The 14,504-nt window shown below is 44.1% G+C and overlaps 1 protein-coding gene across 3 annotated transcripts in view; it reads right to left on the bottom strand.

Annotated features, from left to right (window-relative positions):
• Positions 1 to 1,310: 1,310 nt before the first annotated feature.
• The window catches only part of C11H7orf26 (chromosome 11 C7orf26 homolog), a 38,731-nt gene continuing 25,537 nt past the window's right edge, over positions 1,311 to 14,504 (bottom strand). For 2 of the 3 annotated variants that reach the window (XM_033914776.1, XM_033914777.1), the window contains exon 7: positions 1,311 to 3,194. In XM_033914776.1, the coding sequence (XP_033770667.1) occupies positions 3,023 to 3,194 (172 nt within the window). In that variant the 3' untranslated portion in view covers positions 1,311 to 3,022. The remainder of the gene's footprint in view (positions 3,195 to 14,504) is intronic. The other variant, XR_004536494.1, reaches the window with a different exon arrangement.

Below are 14,504 nucleotides of genomic sequence, written 5' to 3'. Positions count from 1 at the left end.
AAGGAGCAGCATGGGGTTTGAACCCATAACCCCAGGGTGCTGAGGCTGTAGCTACAACCACTACAACTTGCAGTGCTGCGATAGTTGTGACTTGCAGCACATTCTGGTTTTTGGTCTGCTGGGACTGTTCCGAGGGTGGATTGGAGATCTTAAGAATACAATTTATATAACATATTTCAAGAAACCGAGTTGACAGCACCATTTTGGAAGTTTTTTTGAGACCCATGAAGCCCTTTAACTGAGGTCTCTTTTTCTCCAAAAATTTTAATACTGGAGGGTGCTTCTCGGAGAAATAGTTTTTGATCCAAGTTCTGATTTCCTTCACCTCGAGGATTCTATATACCAGTTAGACTGAGTTAAGTGTCTACTCTAGCTATGTTTTTTTGATTATTATATGAGTGAAACATCATATGCCTCTCAATTTTGGAAATAGTAATTGAAATCACCCATTATTATACCTTTGCCCAATTCTCCAGCTTTCCTAATCTCTGAAAACATTTTTTCATCTGTCTGCTCATTTCATCCCTGGGAACGGTACTATAACCCTACTTTTATATCCCTTCCCTTCACACATGGAATTTCTATCCATAAGGATTCCACACTGCTATCTATGTCATGCAGAATGTTTTTTTTTAATTTGATTCAATTTCCTCTTTAACATATAATGCAACCTCCCCTCCAATTTGATCTACTCTATCCTTACGATATAATTTGTACCCATGCAATACAGTGTCCCATTGATTTTCCTCCTTCTACCAGGTCTCCGAGATGCCTATTATATCTACCTTATCATTCAGTGCTATATACTCTTAATTCTCCTATTTTATTTTTTAGGCTTCTAGCATTTGTATACAGATAAGTCACTCTTAACGTTACCCATCTCCTCTACTGCCAATTCCAGACTTTGCTTCTTTCATCTAGCTTCCCCCTATGCCAGGAATAAATTACCCAAGTTTGTCCATCAAGCCCCTTCCCTTGTTTAAAAGCAGACTGAAAACCCACCTTTTTGATATAGCTTTCAATCCTTAACCCTACTCCTCTGCCCTTCAACCCAGCCAGCTGATTAATCGTTCCCCTTAAGTGTATCCATGGCATCCTGTTTGTCTGTCTTGCCTGTTTAGATTGTAAGCTCTTTCAAGCAGGGACTGTTTCTTACTCTTTGTGACTCTGTACAGTGCTGTGTACGTCTGGTAGTGCTATACAAGGGCACTATCACCTCTTTTTTTCCTCGTATTCTTTTTATCCCAATAAGCTCTACCTACCTAGCACCTCTCTACCACATCTGTAACAAAATAAATCCATATTCAAGGAGTTTCCTTTTTTATTTCTTATAAAAGCTTGTAACATGTAATGCAGTTATTTCACAGACATCAGTCACAGCAGCATTACCAGTGGCCACAACAGTGAGCTGAGAACCAGGGAAACTAGGTCCAATTCTGCTCCTGGCATTGATGTTCTTTGTTATCTCAGTCAAGTTATTTCACCCTTAACTCACTGCAGTAGAAACTTAAGACTGAGCATCCTCTGGAAAAGAGATCTACCTATTGTGTTTCAAATCCAGTGTTGACTTAAGGGATTGTGGCACCTTAAGACAAATGTCATTGGGGTTTCTCTCCTCCCAACTGCATTGGAGACTCCCCCACCCTTTCATTGCTGTTATTGATTTCTGTTCTACCAGATTACAATAAGAGGTACCTAGAATTACAGGAATAAGAGGTTCAGGGAATTACATTTCAAACTTATTATTAGACAAACACTGGATTAGCATTACAGGAATGACATAGGGACAAAATTTTCCCTGTCCCTGTGGGAATTTATTTTCTCATCCCAACGAGTTCCTTTTCTGTCCCTGCCCCATTCCTGCAAGCCCTATCCCCATCTGCATATGCCTCAAACACTTTAAAATCATAAGTATTCGAGACTTGTGCAGTTAAGGCAGAGCTTACAGGAATGGGGCAGAGACAGCAACAGCGGCACAACTCGCAGGGATGGGACAGAGAAATTGAGTTCCTGCTGTCCTCTCCCTCTCATTAGCCAGCTTCACACTAGCCCTGCCCCTACCTCTCAGACAAACATCTCTTCCCCTGTGTCAACACTCCCCATCCCCACCCCTGGATCCCTCCCTCTTTAGAGTACTACCCCCTCTAACATCTATTTCTACATGCATAGGGATGTTAAAGATATATTTTAAGGCAGAGTGTGAGTGTTTAGGGCTAGGGTTACCATATTTGATAATGGAAAAACCCAGACAAATGGCCCCACCCTGTTTGACTCCAACCCTCCCCATTCCTCCTCGAAATCACATCTCTTTTTTTCCTTACCGCCAGGCCTCATCTGGAAGAACTCCAGCATGCACAGATGCATCTGACATCATCCGCGCATGCTTGCTAAAAGCCTTCCAGATGCGACCAGAGCTCAGAGATTTCCAAAATCTGGACAAACTGCCAGATTTTGGAAAGTCCATCCAGAAACCCAGATTGTCCTCTAAAAAGAGGACATGTCCATTTTTTTTCCGGACATCTGGTAACCGTATGGGGCGGGAAGGAAGAAGAAATGCAGGGACACCTGAAGCAGTGATGTCAGCAGTATTTTGGCACCTTTTATCAAGTGTGTTCCAAGCTGGTGCCTCACTGGGTCACTTATTAAGCCAGCTCTGCTCAAATATAAATTTGCCTTGAAATAAGATTTGGAAAGGCAAATAAATCTAAAATCCACATATCCTATGGAATTAAAAAAGAAAAGCTAGAAGAATCACAATAGGAGTTGGGGAAGAGCAGCTTCTAAAAGAGGATGTAACGAATGGAAAAATAAACGTGAGATACAAACATGTTGAAAGCACAAAAAAATAAAATCCAGACGGCCTTAAAAAATATCTTTCTCCACGTGATAGCTAGGATCAGTTTAAATATAGTTCATTTTCTATGCCACTCTTAAAACTTTTTATGCCACAGTCTTTTGGCATGAATGAAAGGTCCACCCTGACAAATGTGAAGAAAAATGTCAGTGCAGCTCCTGAAGACATTTAATGAATAGGCCTGTATGGGAATGTCATTCCTGGTATAAAGGTCTGTACAGGATGAGCTGGGAGCCCAGGATATGCCAACGGTGGGGTGTGGATATGAGGATAAAATCCTGGAGGTAATGTAGCATGGGATGGTTGCTGAACAGGGCCAGAAATCACCAACTGTAGCAAACTGTTAGATAAACAGAAATAAGATAAATAGCATTTACTAAAAATAACCTTACTTATACTTATTTTGGAAATGGCACAAATGACAGAAGACACAGCATACACCAGTTATTTACCTTTCCAGGATCCTCTCTTTTAACAGAAACATAAGAAATAACAGCAAATAAGGATTCACAGGGCAAGCCTATTTTTGTACCTGTCTACTGTGCTATCACTGGTTCTATTTGAGCATAGGTCATCACCTAGTACAGGTACACAATCCTTTATCCAAAAATCTAAAAACCAAAAAGCTCCCAAAAAACAAAATTTTTTATAGTGTTGATGCATTACTAATTTGTACAAAAAAAGCTCATTTTTAGACTCATAAAGGAAAACTGGTCCTAAAGTTGCCTCAAAGAATTTACTCTATGCTGATATTACCTCAATTTTTCATCTTACCTCACAATGGTGGGCCTCTGAGGTGTCACCAGTGGCCGCAGCAACGCACATTTGTTGCCTGCTGCAGTCCTACAAGTTTCGCTCGGTTGTATCCAGCCAGGGAGGAAACAGGAAGTGAAGTCAATAAGGCAGGACACAGTAGAAAGCCGCCTATGGAGCTGCAGCAGGCAGCAAATATGAATCACAGCAGCCACTGGTGACACCTCATTCCAAAAACCCCAAAATTCGAAAATCCGAAAAGTTTCTTGTCCTGAGCATTTTGGATAATGGCTCATGAACCTGTACTAAGTATATTTTAGGTTTGATATACCGCGCATTATAATACTGAGTGGTGTACAATAAAAATGGTGTGGGGGGGATGCATTACATAAACAGATATAGAATACAATAGGGTAAGATAATTATTGGGAAGTAGGTGGAATTACAATATTCTGCCATTGTTGAAAAGCCTATTCAGTAGGGATGTGCATTATAATATTTTTATTAGGAGGAATGCCTGATAGCTGAAAAATCGATTCTACCTACCCAGATGCGACAAGACCTGGACAACTACAGCAGCCTTCCCTTTACTCTTAAACTTCTTCTTATATAAAAACAACCTTCCCGTTTATATTTGCTTAGGCTTCCGCGACTGGTATTATTGTAGTAGTTTGGGTCTCGCCTCATCTGGGTAGGTAGAACCGATGTTTCAGCTATCATGTTGTGGCTGAAACATCAGTTCTACCTACCCAAAAGCGGCAAGACCTGGACAACTACAGCAACCTTCCCTTTACTCTTAAAACTTCTTCTTATATAAAAACACATGTTTATCTTATATAAAAAAAACATGTTTATCATATCTCCACTTCTTTCAATAAAAAGTGTGGGATCAATTTTGTAAAGAGCAGCATTTTAGAAAGGATGACTAACTCAGTAATATGGTCATCCATTTCTCATTTTAATACAGAAGTAGCTAACAAAGCTTGTTCTAAAACATATACAATCATGTGAAAAAATTAGGACAGCCCATTAAATATTCAGTTCTTTCTTAAGAAATGTTCACATATCAATGTCAAATCTTTTTTTATCTCTGGAAAAGAAAGTGATGTAATTGCAGGTAAACAAAAATTTTCCTTGATTTACTCATGAAACAAAGATATCCACAAAAATGTGTATTCTGAGGAATAAATTAGGACACCCTATACCTAATAGTTAGTGTTACCCCCTTTGGCTGAAATAACTGCAGTGAGACTCTTCTTGTAGCCATCTACCAGTCTCCAACATCAGTCTGAGGAAAGTTTGGCCCAATCCTCAATGCAGAATTCTTTCAGCCGTGAGATATTTGAGGGGTTTCTTGCCCGTTTCAAATCACCCCACAGCATCTCAATGGGATTAAGATCAGGCTTTGACTCAGCCAATCCAGGACTCTTCATTTCTTAGATTTCAGCCAGTCCTTGGTGGATCTACTGGTATGTTTTGGGTCATTGTCATGTTGCAGGGTCCAGTTCCGCTTCAGCTTTAATTTTTTTACAGATGGTCTCACATGTTCCTCAAGTACCCTCTGATACACGGTAGAATTCATGGTGCATTCTATGATGGTGAGCTGGCCAAGTCCTGCTGCAGCAAAGCATCCCCAAACCATGACACTTCCTCCTTCATGCTTCACAGTTGGTTTGAGGTTTTTTTCCCTGGAATGCTGTATTTGTTGTACGCCAAACATGTCCTCTGCTGGTGTCCAAATAATTCAATTTTAGACTCATCCGTCCATAGAGCACTATTCCAGAAGTCCTGGTGTTTGTCTATGTTCTCTCTGGCAAACTTCAGTCTGGCCTTGATGTTTCTCTTAGAGAGCAAAGGTTTCCTCCTTGCACACCTCCCATGCAAGTTAAATTTGTGCAGTCTCTTTCTGATTGTAGAGATATGCACTTTAACATCAACAGTACCAAGTGCCTGCTGTAGGTCCCGTGATGACATTTTAGGGTTTTTGGAGACTTCTTTTAGCATCTTGCAGTCTGCTCTGGGGGGGTCAACTCACTTGGACGGCTAGACCTGGGCATGTTGGCAGTTGCTTGGAAAGTCCTCCACTTGTACACTATTTTCTGGACTGTGGAATGACTAATGTCAAATTCTTTTGAGATTTTTTTAAATCCCTTAACAGCTGCTACAATCTTCTTTCTGAAGGTCTCAGACAGCTCTTGGATCTCACCATGGTGTTCACTCTCACCGCAGCAGTCATAAGCACACCAAACTAAATGTCTGAGGTTTAAGTAGGGCAAACCTCCTTCAAAATGCTGAGTCCTGATCATTTTCTGATCATGTGCACCTGATGTGATACACCTGTATGTGATTTGAGCTATGTTAAATGGGAGGATATGTGGGGGTGTCCTAATTTATTTCTCAGTTAGAATGCACATTTTTTGGATATCTTGTTTAATGAATAAAATAAGGAAAAGTTTTGCGGTTAACCTGCAATTACATCACTTTCTTTTCCAGAGATAAATAAAAATTAAAAAAAAGATGGACCAACAAGTGCTGGCTACATCCAGCATGAACAAACCTGCGGATCCTGGCACCTAAAAATATGCAAATTTTAATTGATGCTGAGTAGCACTGATAATTATTAGCACACAATTATCTGTGCTAATTGGCTTGTTATTGAATTAAATTGCTTGTAGAAATTGGGTTTATGCCAAAATTTCCACCCACAATTTTTAACACTATATACAGAACTAGTTTTTTAGCCCGTTACATTAACGGGTCTAGAATAGATGTGTAGACTTAGCCATTTATTTCTTTCTCTCTGCCCCCTGTTTGTTTTCACTTCTCCCTTACTTTTACCTCCCCCATGTCCAGCAGCACCCCTTCCCTGCTTCCCCTGTCCAGCAGTAGCCCTTCTCCGTTCCTTTTACCTTCCCCCTGCCCAGTAGTACTCCTTCTCCCTTACCTGCTCACTGTCCAGCATCCACTATGCTGGGCAGCCTCGGGGATTTTGCTAGGCCGGCCCGCTTTGCATTATCAAAGTGGGCTAGCAAATGCCCCGCAGCTACTGCTGCTGCTGGTCCTAGAGTGAGGAGAGGCGTCGTCAGAAGTCAGCCGGCATCTGAGATCGGGGCAGGAATGTTGCTGGGGAAACCGCCGCACGCGTCACAAACCGCTGAAGGCCCCTACTGCACATGCAGCGACACAGAGCTACGGATTAGGGATCACGGCCGCACGAAGTTTCAACTGCGCATGCGCGCTAAGGGTTTTATTATAACGGATTAGGCTTATAGAAACATAGAAATAGACGGCAGATAAGGGCCACGGCTCATCTAGTCTGTTTCAAGTTTTATTACCTTTTGATGAATCGCTTATACAAATTTTCTAAGCGATGAACAATTTAAAAAGCCACTAGATAGTGGTTTCACATATAATTGGATATAAAAGACAACATACAAATTAAATAAACCGACTAACATTTTTGCAGTCAGATTAAAGACAAACATGATTGAAGGGGGAAAGGGGGGGAAGTTACAAATTCATTTTATGTTGGAAATTACAAAAAAGGAAAAAAACGAGAGGGAGGGAAGGGGGTTAATGTCTATAACAAAATATGAGGGGTCCAAAATAAGACATATTAAATATCAAAAGCGTCTTGAAACAAAAAAAGTTTTCAATAATTTTTTAAAAGAGGTAAGATCTTTTTCATTTCTGATATAATGTGGCAGTGAATTCCACAATTTAGGAGCCATAACAGAAAACATATCACATCTTCTTGTGCCAACGATTTTCAAAGAGGGAACCGTTAGTAAATTTAAAGAAGATGATCGAAGAGAGCGAGGGGCATTGTATGGAATAATCATTCTTGTCATAAATTGTGGTTCATTGAAGGTTAGAACTTTGAATACTAAAAACAGTATCTTAAAGTTAATACAGTGGGAAATAGGAAGCCAGTGTGATTTAATCATTAGTGGTGTAACATGATCATATTTTTTCGCTTTATGAATAAGTTTTATTGCCGTATTTTGGATTATTTGAAGCCGTCTTTTTTCTTTTTGTGTTATATTGATTAGAAGGGAGTTACAATAATCGATTTTAGATATGATCATAGAATGGATTAATATATTAACAGATTTAGGGTCTAGAAATGTAGAAATTGAACGAATCAGACGTAATTTATGGAAACAAGATTTAACTATTTGGCTGATGTGATTATGAAATGATAAGTCAACATCAACCACTGCTCCTAGAATTTTTAGCGTAGGTACTGACCCCAATAACCCTCCCCTAACTTTCTCTGTGAATAGATCCCACGTGTCTATCCCATTTGGCCTTAAAATCAGGCACGCTGCTGGCCTCAATAACCTGAAGTGGAAGACTATTCCAGCAATCAACCACCCTTTCAGTGAAAAAGAAATTCCTGGTGTCCCTGTGCAGTTTCCCGCCCCTGATTTTCCACGGATGCCCCCTTGTTGCCGTGGGACCCTTGAAAAAGAAGATATCTTCTTCCACCTCGATGCGGCCCGTGAGATACTTGAATGTCTCGATCATGTCACCCCTCTCTCTGCGTTCCTCGAGTGAGTTCAGCTGCAACTTATCCAGCCGTTCCTCGTACGGGAGATCCTTGAGTCCCGAGACTATCCGGGTGGCCATTCTCTGGACCGACTCCAATCTCAGCACATCCTTACGGTAATGCGGCCTCCAGAATTGCACACAGTATTCCAGGTGGGGCCTCACCATGGATCTATACAATGGCATAATGACTTCAGGCTTACGGCTGACGAAATTCCTGCGTATGCAACCTATGATTTGCCTTGCCTTGGATGAAGCTTGCTCCACTTGATTGGCAGTCTTCATGTTCTCACTGACGATCACCCCTAAGTCTCGTTCTGCTTCAGTTCTTGTTAGGATCTCGCCATTAAGGGTGTAAGTCTTGCATGGATTTTGGCTGCCCAGGTGCATTTTTTGGCATTGAAGCTGAGTTGCCAGGACCTAGACCAGCGCTCCAGTAGGAGTAGGTCGTGCATCATGTTGTTGGACATTGAATTTATGTCTGTTGTGCTTTTGCCCACTACATTGCTTAATTTGGCATCATCGGCGAATAATGTTATTTTACCTCGCAGCCCTTCTGCCAAGTCTCTTATAAAGATGTTGAATAGGATCGGGCCCAGGACCGAGCCCTGCGGCACTCCACTGATTACCTCCGTCATTTCGGAGGGGGTGCTGTTCACCACTACCCTCTAAAGCCTACCTCCAAGCCAGTTCCCAACCCATTTCGTCAATGTGTCGCCAAATCCTATAGAACTCATCTTGCTCAGCAACCTGTGGTGTGGTACGCTATCGAATGCTTTACTGAAGTCCAGGTACACGATGTCCAGGGACTCCCCAACATCCAGCTACCTCGTCACCCAGTCAAAGAAGCTGATCAGGTTGGATTGGCAGGATCTCCCCTTAGTAAATCCATGTTGACGGGGATCCCGTAAATTCTCCTCGTTCAGGATCATATCCAATTGGCGTTTGATTAGAATTTCCATTAGTTTGCACACTATTGATGTGAGACTCACCAGTCTGTAGTTTGATGTCTCCATCTTGGAGCCTTTCTTGTGGAGTGGAATGACGTTAGCCGTCTTCCAGTACAACGGGACGTTACCCGTACTAAGGGAGAGATTGAAGAGCGTGGATAGCGGTTCCTCCAAGACATCACACAACTCCCTGAGCACCCTGGGGTGTAGGTTGTCAGGCCCCATTGCTTTGTTAACCTTAAGCTTTGACAGCTCGCAGTAGACACCGCTGGGTATAAACTCGAAATTACTAAACGGGTCGTCTGCGTCAACCTTTGTCTATAGCTGAGGGCCGAGTCCTGGCGTCTCGCGGGTGAAGACTGAGCAGAAGTATTCATTTAACAGTTGGGCTTTTTCTGAGTCCGCTTCTACATAGTCTCCGTCTGGTTTCCTAAGACGTACTATCCCACCTGAGTTCTTATTTCTGTCACTGATATACCTGAAGAAGGATTTATCTCCTTTCTGGGTGTTCTTCGCTAGAGACTCCTCCATGTGGAATTTGGCCTCCCTAACTGCTGTTTTGACGGCTTTTGACTTGGCCAGATAGACTTCCCTAGAGTCCTGTTTCCCTGATTGTTTGTAAGAGATGAATGCTTTTTTCTTCTCCTTGATGAGGTCCGAAATCTCCGCAGAGAACCACTGTGGCTTATTGTTCCTTCACCGTTTACTTACTGATTTAACATAGCGGTTTGTTGCTTCTTGTATGGTGGCTTTCAAAGTCGACCACATTTCTTCCACGTTATCGGTTTCTGCTTGGCTTTGTAGCGCCTTGTGAACGAAGTCTCCCATTTCTTTGAAGTTTGTGTCCTTGAATTTGAGGACCTTGGTCAGTGTGGTAGATTTAGTGAAACCTTTCCTGAGATTGAACCATACCATGTTGTGGTCACTGAAGGCCAATGTGTCGCCCACCGAGACCTCTGTGACACTTTCTCCATTGGTAAGTATCAGCTCCAGTATTGCCTGATCCCTTGTTGGTTCCAACACCAGTTGCCTGAGTCTTGCTCCCTTCATAGAGTTTAATAGCCTCTTGCTGCTGCTGGAAGCAGAGGAAAGCGTGTCCCAATCCACATCAGGCATGTTGAAGTCACCTAACAATACTGTGTCCCCACGCAAGGTGATATTCTCTATATCTCCGATTAATTCCATATCATCCTGTTGTCTTGGGGGTCTGTATATTACGCCAAGATACAGGCATTTGTCCTTTCCTCTGGCCAAATTTACCCAAAAGGATTCCCCCGTGTAGTGGACATCTGTGATTCTGGTGACCTTAATGTCATCTTTAGTATATAATGCTACACCTCCTCCCATTTTGCCCTCCCTGTCCCGGCGAAGCAAGTTGTAACCCGGTATGACCATGTCCCACCCGTGGGAGTCGGTGAGCCAGGTCTCAGATATCGCCACCACATCCAGGTCGGCATTCCTCATTTCTGTTTCTAATTCCAGGATCTTGTTTCCCAGACTGTGGGCGTTTTCGTACATAGCCCTCCATATTGTATGTTTGTTTCGTCTCAGTGGGGATGTTCCCGCTTGAGCTACTTGGACACCTTTAGCATTATTCACATGTTTTGTACTTTCCCTAGACCCAGAGTTACAACGTGCACCTATCCCGGACTCCCCAGACCCAGAACTACACTGTGTTCCTATCCCAGACTCGGAAATGTGTGTACCCTGTGGGGGTATTCCCGCTTGGGCTACTTGAACTCCTTTAGTACAATTTGCAATGTGTGTTCTCTCGCTGGACCTAGAATTACAATATGTACTCCCTCTAGACCCAGAATTACAATGTGTACTCCCCTTAGACCCAGAATTACAATGTGACCCAGAATTATAATGTGAGCCAACCCCAGACTCGAAAGTGTGTATACTCTCCCCTGACCCAGATCGGTGTTTACTTACCTTAGTCTCAAAAAAGTATTGGCAGCTTAGCTCGCCAGGTAGGTTGTTTGTGCCCGTATCCTCCCCCAACTTACCTAGTTTAAAGCCCTGTGTAGTAGGCGGGCTAGACGGTGTCCAAGGACGTTCTTCCCTCTTTTGGTCAGGTGTAACCCGTCTGGTCCCTGTAGTCCTTGCAATGCCTCTCCATGGTGCAAGAACCCAAAGTTCATCTCCTTGCACCATCCCTGCAGCCAGTCGTTTGCCCTCTGGATGCGATCCTCCCTGGCACTGCCCATGCCCCTTACTGGGAGGATCGAGAAGACCACCTGCGCATCCATCCTCCTCAGCTTCTCACCCAGGGCTCTGAAGTCTTCAGGTACGCTCTCCGGGGTGCTCCTGGCGGTGTCGTTGGTTCCGACGTGGATGAGAATCATGGGGAAGTGGTCACGGGGCTTGATGAGTCTGTCCAGGCAAGCGGTTACATCCCGGATCTGGCCCCTGGCACACAGCAGACCTCTCTTGATTGCAGGTCTGATCTACAAATTGGACCCTCGGTGCCCCTCAGCAGCGAATCCCGATGACCACCACTCTGCGCTTCTTAGGGGTGAGCCGATCTGTTGACTCCGGAACTGGAACCGTCTGCTGAACAACTTCCTGTTCCTCATTGTCAGGACCTTCCTATAGCAGCTGGTATCTGTTCCTCAGGGTGATTTGTGGTGTCGATGTAGAGCCGCCCTGTATGTGAGAGAAAGAGACAGAATAAGGTCTTCTGTGTTTTCCTGTGGAGGAAGTCACCAGCTGCCAGGAATCAGCGTCCCCAGCCACTTCCTGTATTCCGACGGTTGGTCTCAAGTTTGCACTGCCATCAGGAATACCATCTTCACCGTGAGGTCCAGAAGAGACGCCTCATGGAGAGGCTCGTATGGAAACTTGGATGGGCCCTTCAGAACAATATTAAGATTCCAGGACAGAAAGGGCCGGTGTACAGGATATCGCAACCTGAGCACTCTCTTTAAGATGCCAGTGATTGTTTTCCCCCTCGCACTCAGAAGCACGAGAGGCCAGCCACCTGAACCTTGAGAGACACCACTGCTAGGCCCTTTTCTAATCTGATGAAGGAATGCCATGGTCACATGAATTGGCGCTGTGAAAGGCTCAACCTGATCTTTGGTGCACCAGAGCTGGAAAGCCTTCCAGGCCTTAGCATATGTCGATTGCTTCTTTGCTCAAAGGAGAGTAGCGATGACTACCTCAGAATAGCTCCTGAGGGTCAAGGCTTGCGTTCAATAGCCTTATTGTAAGACTAATGCCATCTGGGTTCGCTATGGGAACTGGACCCCGACTAAGAAAGCCTATATGCACTGGTAGTTTGAGGCATCTGTCTTATTGGAGATGCACAAGATCTGCATACCAAGTCCAACGAGGCCAGTCTAAGGCAACCAAGATCACAAGTCCATGGTGAGAAGTGATTCTGCAGATAACCTAAACCACCATGGGCCATGGGGGAAACACATATAGAAGTCACTCTTCTGGCCAGGGTTGAACCCTATGCTTCCCGGTTCCCCTCTTTGGCTGTAAAAACATTTCGTCTTTGGTGTAAAAATGTTTCATCTTTGCATTCTTGACTAATGCCATCAGCCTTCCCCAGCATTGCAGAATAAGGCTGAACACCCTTTGGGACAGGGACCACTCCCCTGGGTCTAGGGTCTGCCAGCTGAGAAAGTCAGCTTGTATGTTTTCCACTCCTGCTACATGGGCTGCTGAGAATGCATGAAGATGGGTTTCCGCCTACTGGAACATCTTAGCCTCCAGATGTAAGGGAGTACTTCTGGTGCCTCCCTGTCTGTTTTTATGCCCCCAGGCAGCCGCCAGGCAGTGCAGTGCATCCCAGGCCAATCAAATAAACTTTCCACATAAGATTCACAAATTCTGGAGTAAATCCTTGGACAGGAGACCCCCCAAGGACCCCTGCAGGACCTCAGACTGGATTTTTTGGGGGTCTCTGCACCTCTCTCTAAGATCCAGAGACCCATACTGACTCTTGTATCCTAGTCGACAAATGTCGACTAGGAATCATTACAGCTTACATAATATTAAAAATGATACAGAGGTAAAGACCACATACACATGAATACGTTATAACAGGTCAGTTCAGTGAAGAGAATAGATGCGTTTTCATGCCTTCACTCCGGGAGGGATTTTCTCCCTATCACTCAAACCCTCGTGTGGTTCCTCAGCCCTAGAGGACTCAGGGAGGAGGCTAAGCCCAAGATGCATTTTCAGTGCCTTCCTGAACTGGAAGTATGTGGTAAGTCATTGTATGTTGTTGGGAATTCGTTCCAGACTTTGGGTCCTTGGAATTCAAAGGTGATCTAAAGGAGAGCTTTTCTCTGGACCTGGCGTGGGGAGGGGAGTGGTAACTTCCTGGAGTCACTGTTGCAATGACCGAATGCATGGTCTTCATTCGGAATTGTGGAATCTTGAGAGTCGCAGTCATGTGCTGAAGATCCAGAATAGGCCTCCACTCTTCAGAGCTGTACTTTGGCACACAAAAGTATATGGCGTATATGCCTGAGCCCGAGAGGTTGGGTGGTACAGGCTTCAGAGCCTGAAAATACAGCAAGCACTGAATGATGACCAAAATTTTGAGCATTTTCTGTGGGGTGGGGTTGGGGGTTGTTCTGTCTTGTTTGGTTGTGGGGGTTTTCTTCTTTAAAAAAAACAGGGAGTAAACTGATAGACTGTGTGGGGGTCTGCAGGTTTTCTTTGGCTGCTCTGTGTACCCTAGGCCCTATTGGGCACTGGCTGGTTTCTTGCGTGGGGGGGAGGGTGGGCTTACCTCTATTCTGATTGCCTAGTTTTGTTGTTACTGTTCTCACTCCCTCTTCCCAACCTGTGAGTTGGCCTATGTGCTGTACTTGTTCTGTTCCTTGAATACTGCTTGGTTGTATTAGCTTTATCTGTCTGTTTGCTTCTCAATAAATACGTTTCAAACCAAAAAAAAAATAACATTTTGAGCATTTTGTCCGGGTGATCTCAGCAGAACCCACTAACCACTCTTTCAGAGGTCGAGCAAATTCCAGTTTGTAACCTGACCAAAGAATATCCAAGACCCACTGGTCAGACAAAATGCACATCCAGACAAGCAGACATGTTTCAAGATGGCCTCCAATCCACAGCACGGCATCCCTCAACCTGACTCCACTATGCCTGTGCATCAGGAGGCGCAGCACTTGAGTATCCATTATACCAGCCTTGCACAACATATGGCCCCCGAGCTGCATGTAGCCCAAAATGGCTCTCATGGCAGCACAGTCCTCACTCCACTCTCCTGCTCTTCCATTCTAGTCTCACCTTTAAAAGCGCCGCTGCCACTTTCTAGGAACAAGTTAATTACGGCAGCCTGCAGAGCGAACTTAGCAGGCTGCTGTCAGTCTTTGCACACATTCCCTCTGCTACGGTCCCGCCCCTGACGTCAGAGG

The sequence above is a fragment of the Geotrypetes seraphini genome, chromosome 11 (assembly GCF_902459505.1).
Source record: "Geotrypetes seraphini chromosome 11, aGeoSer1.1, whole genome shotgun sequence".
Lineage (NCBI taxonomy): Eukaryota > Metazoa > Chordata > Amphibia > Gymnophiona > Dermophiidae > Geotrypetes > Geotrypetes seraphini.
The sequence above is the reverse complement of the archived record's forward strand: the minus strand, read 5'-3'. Positions and strand labels throughout refer to the sequence as shown.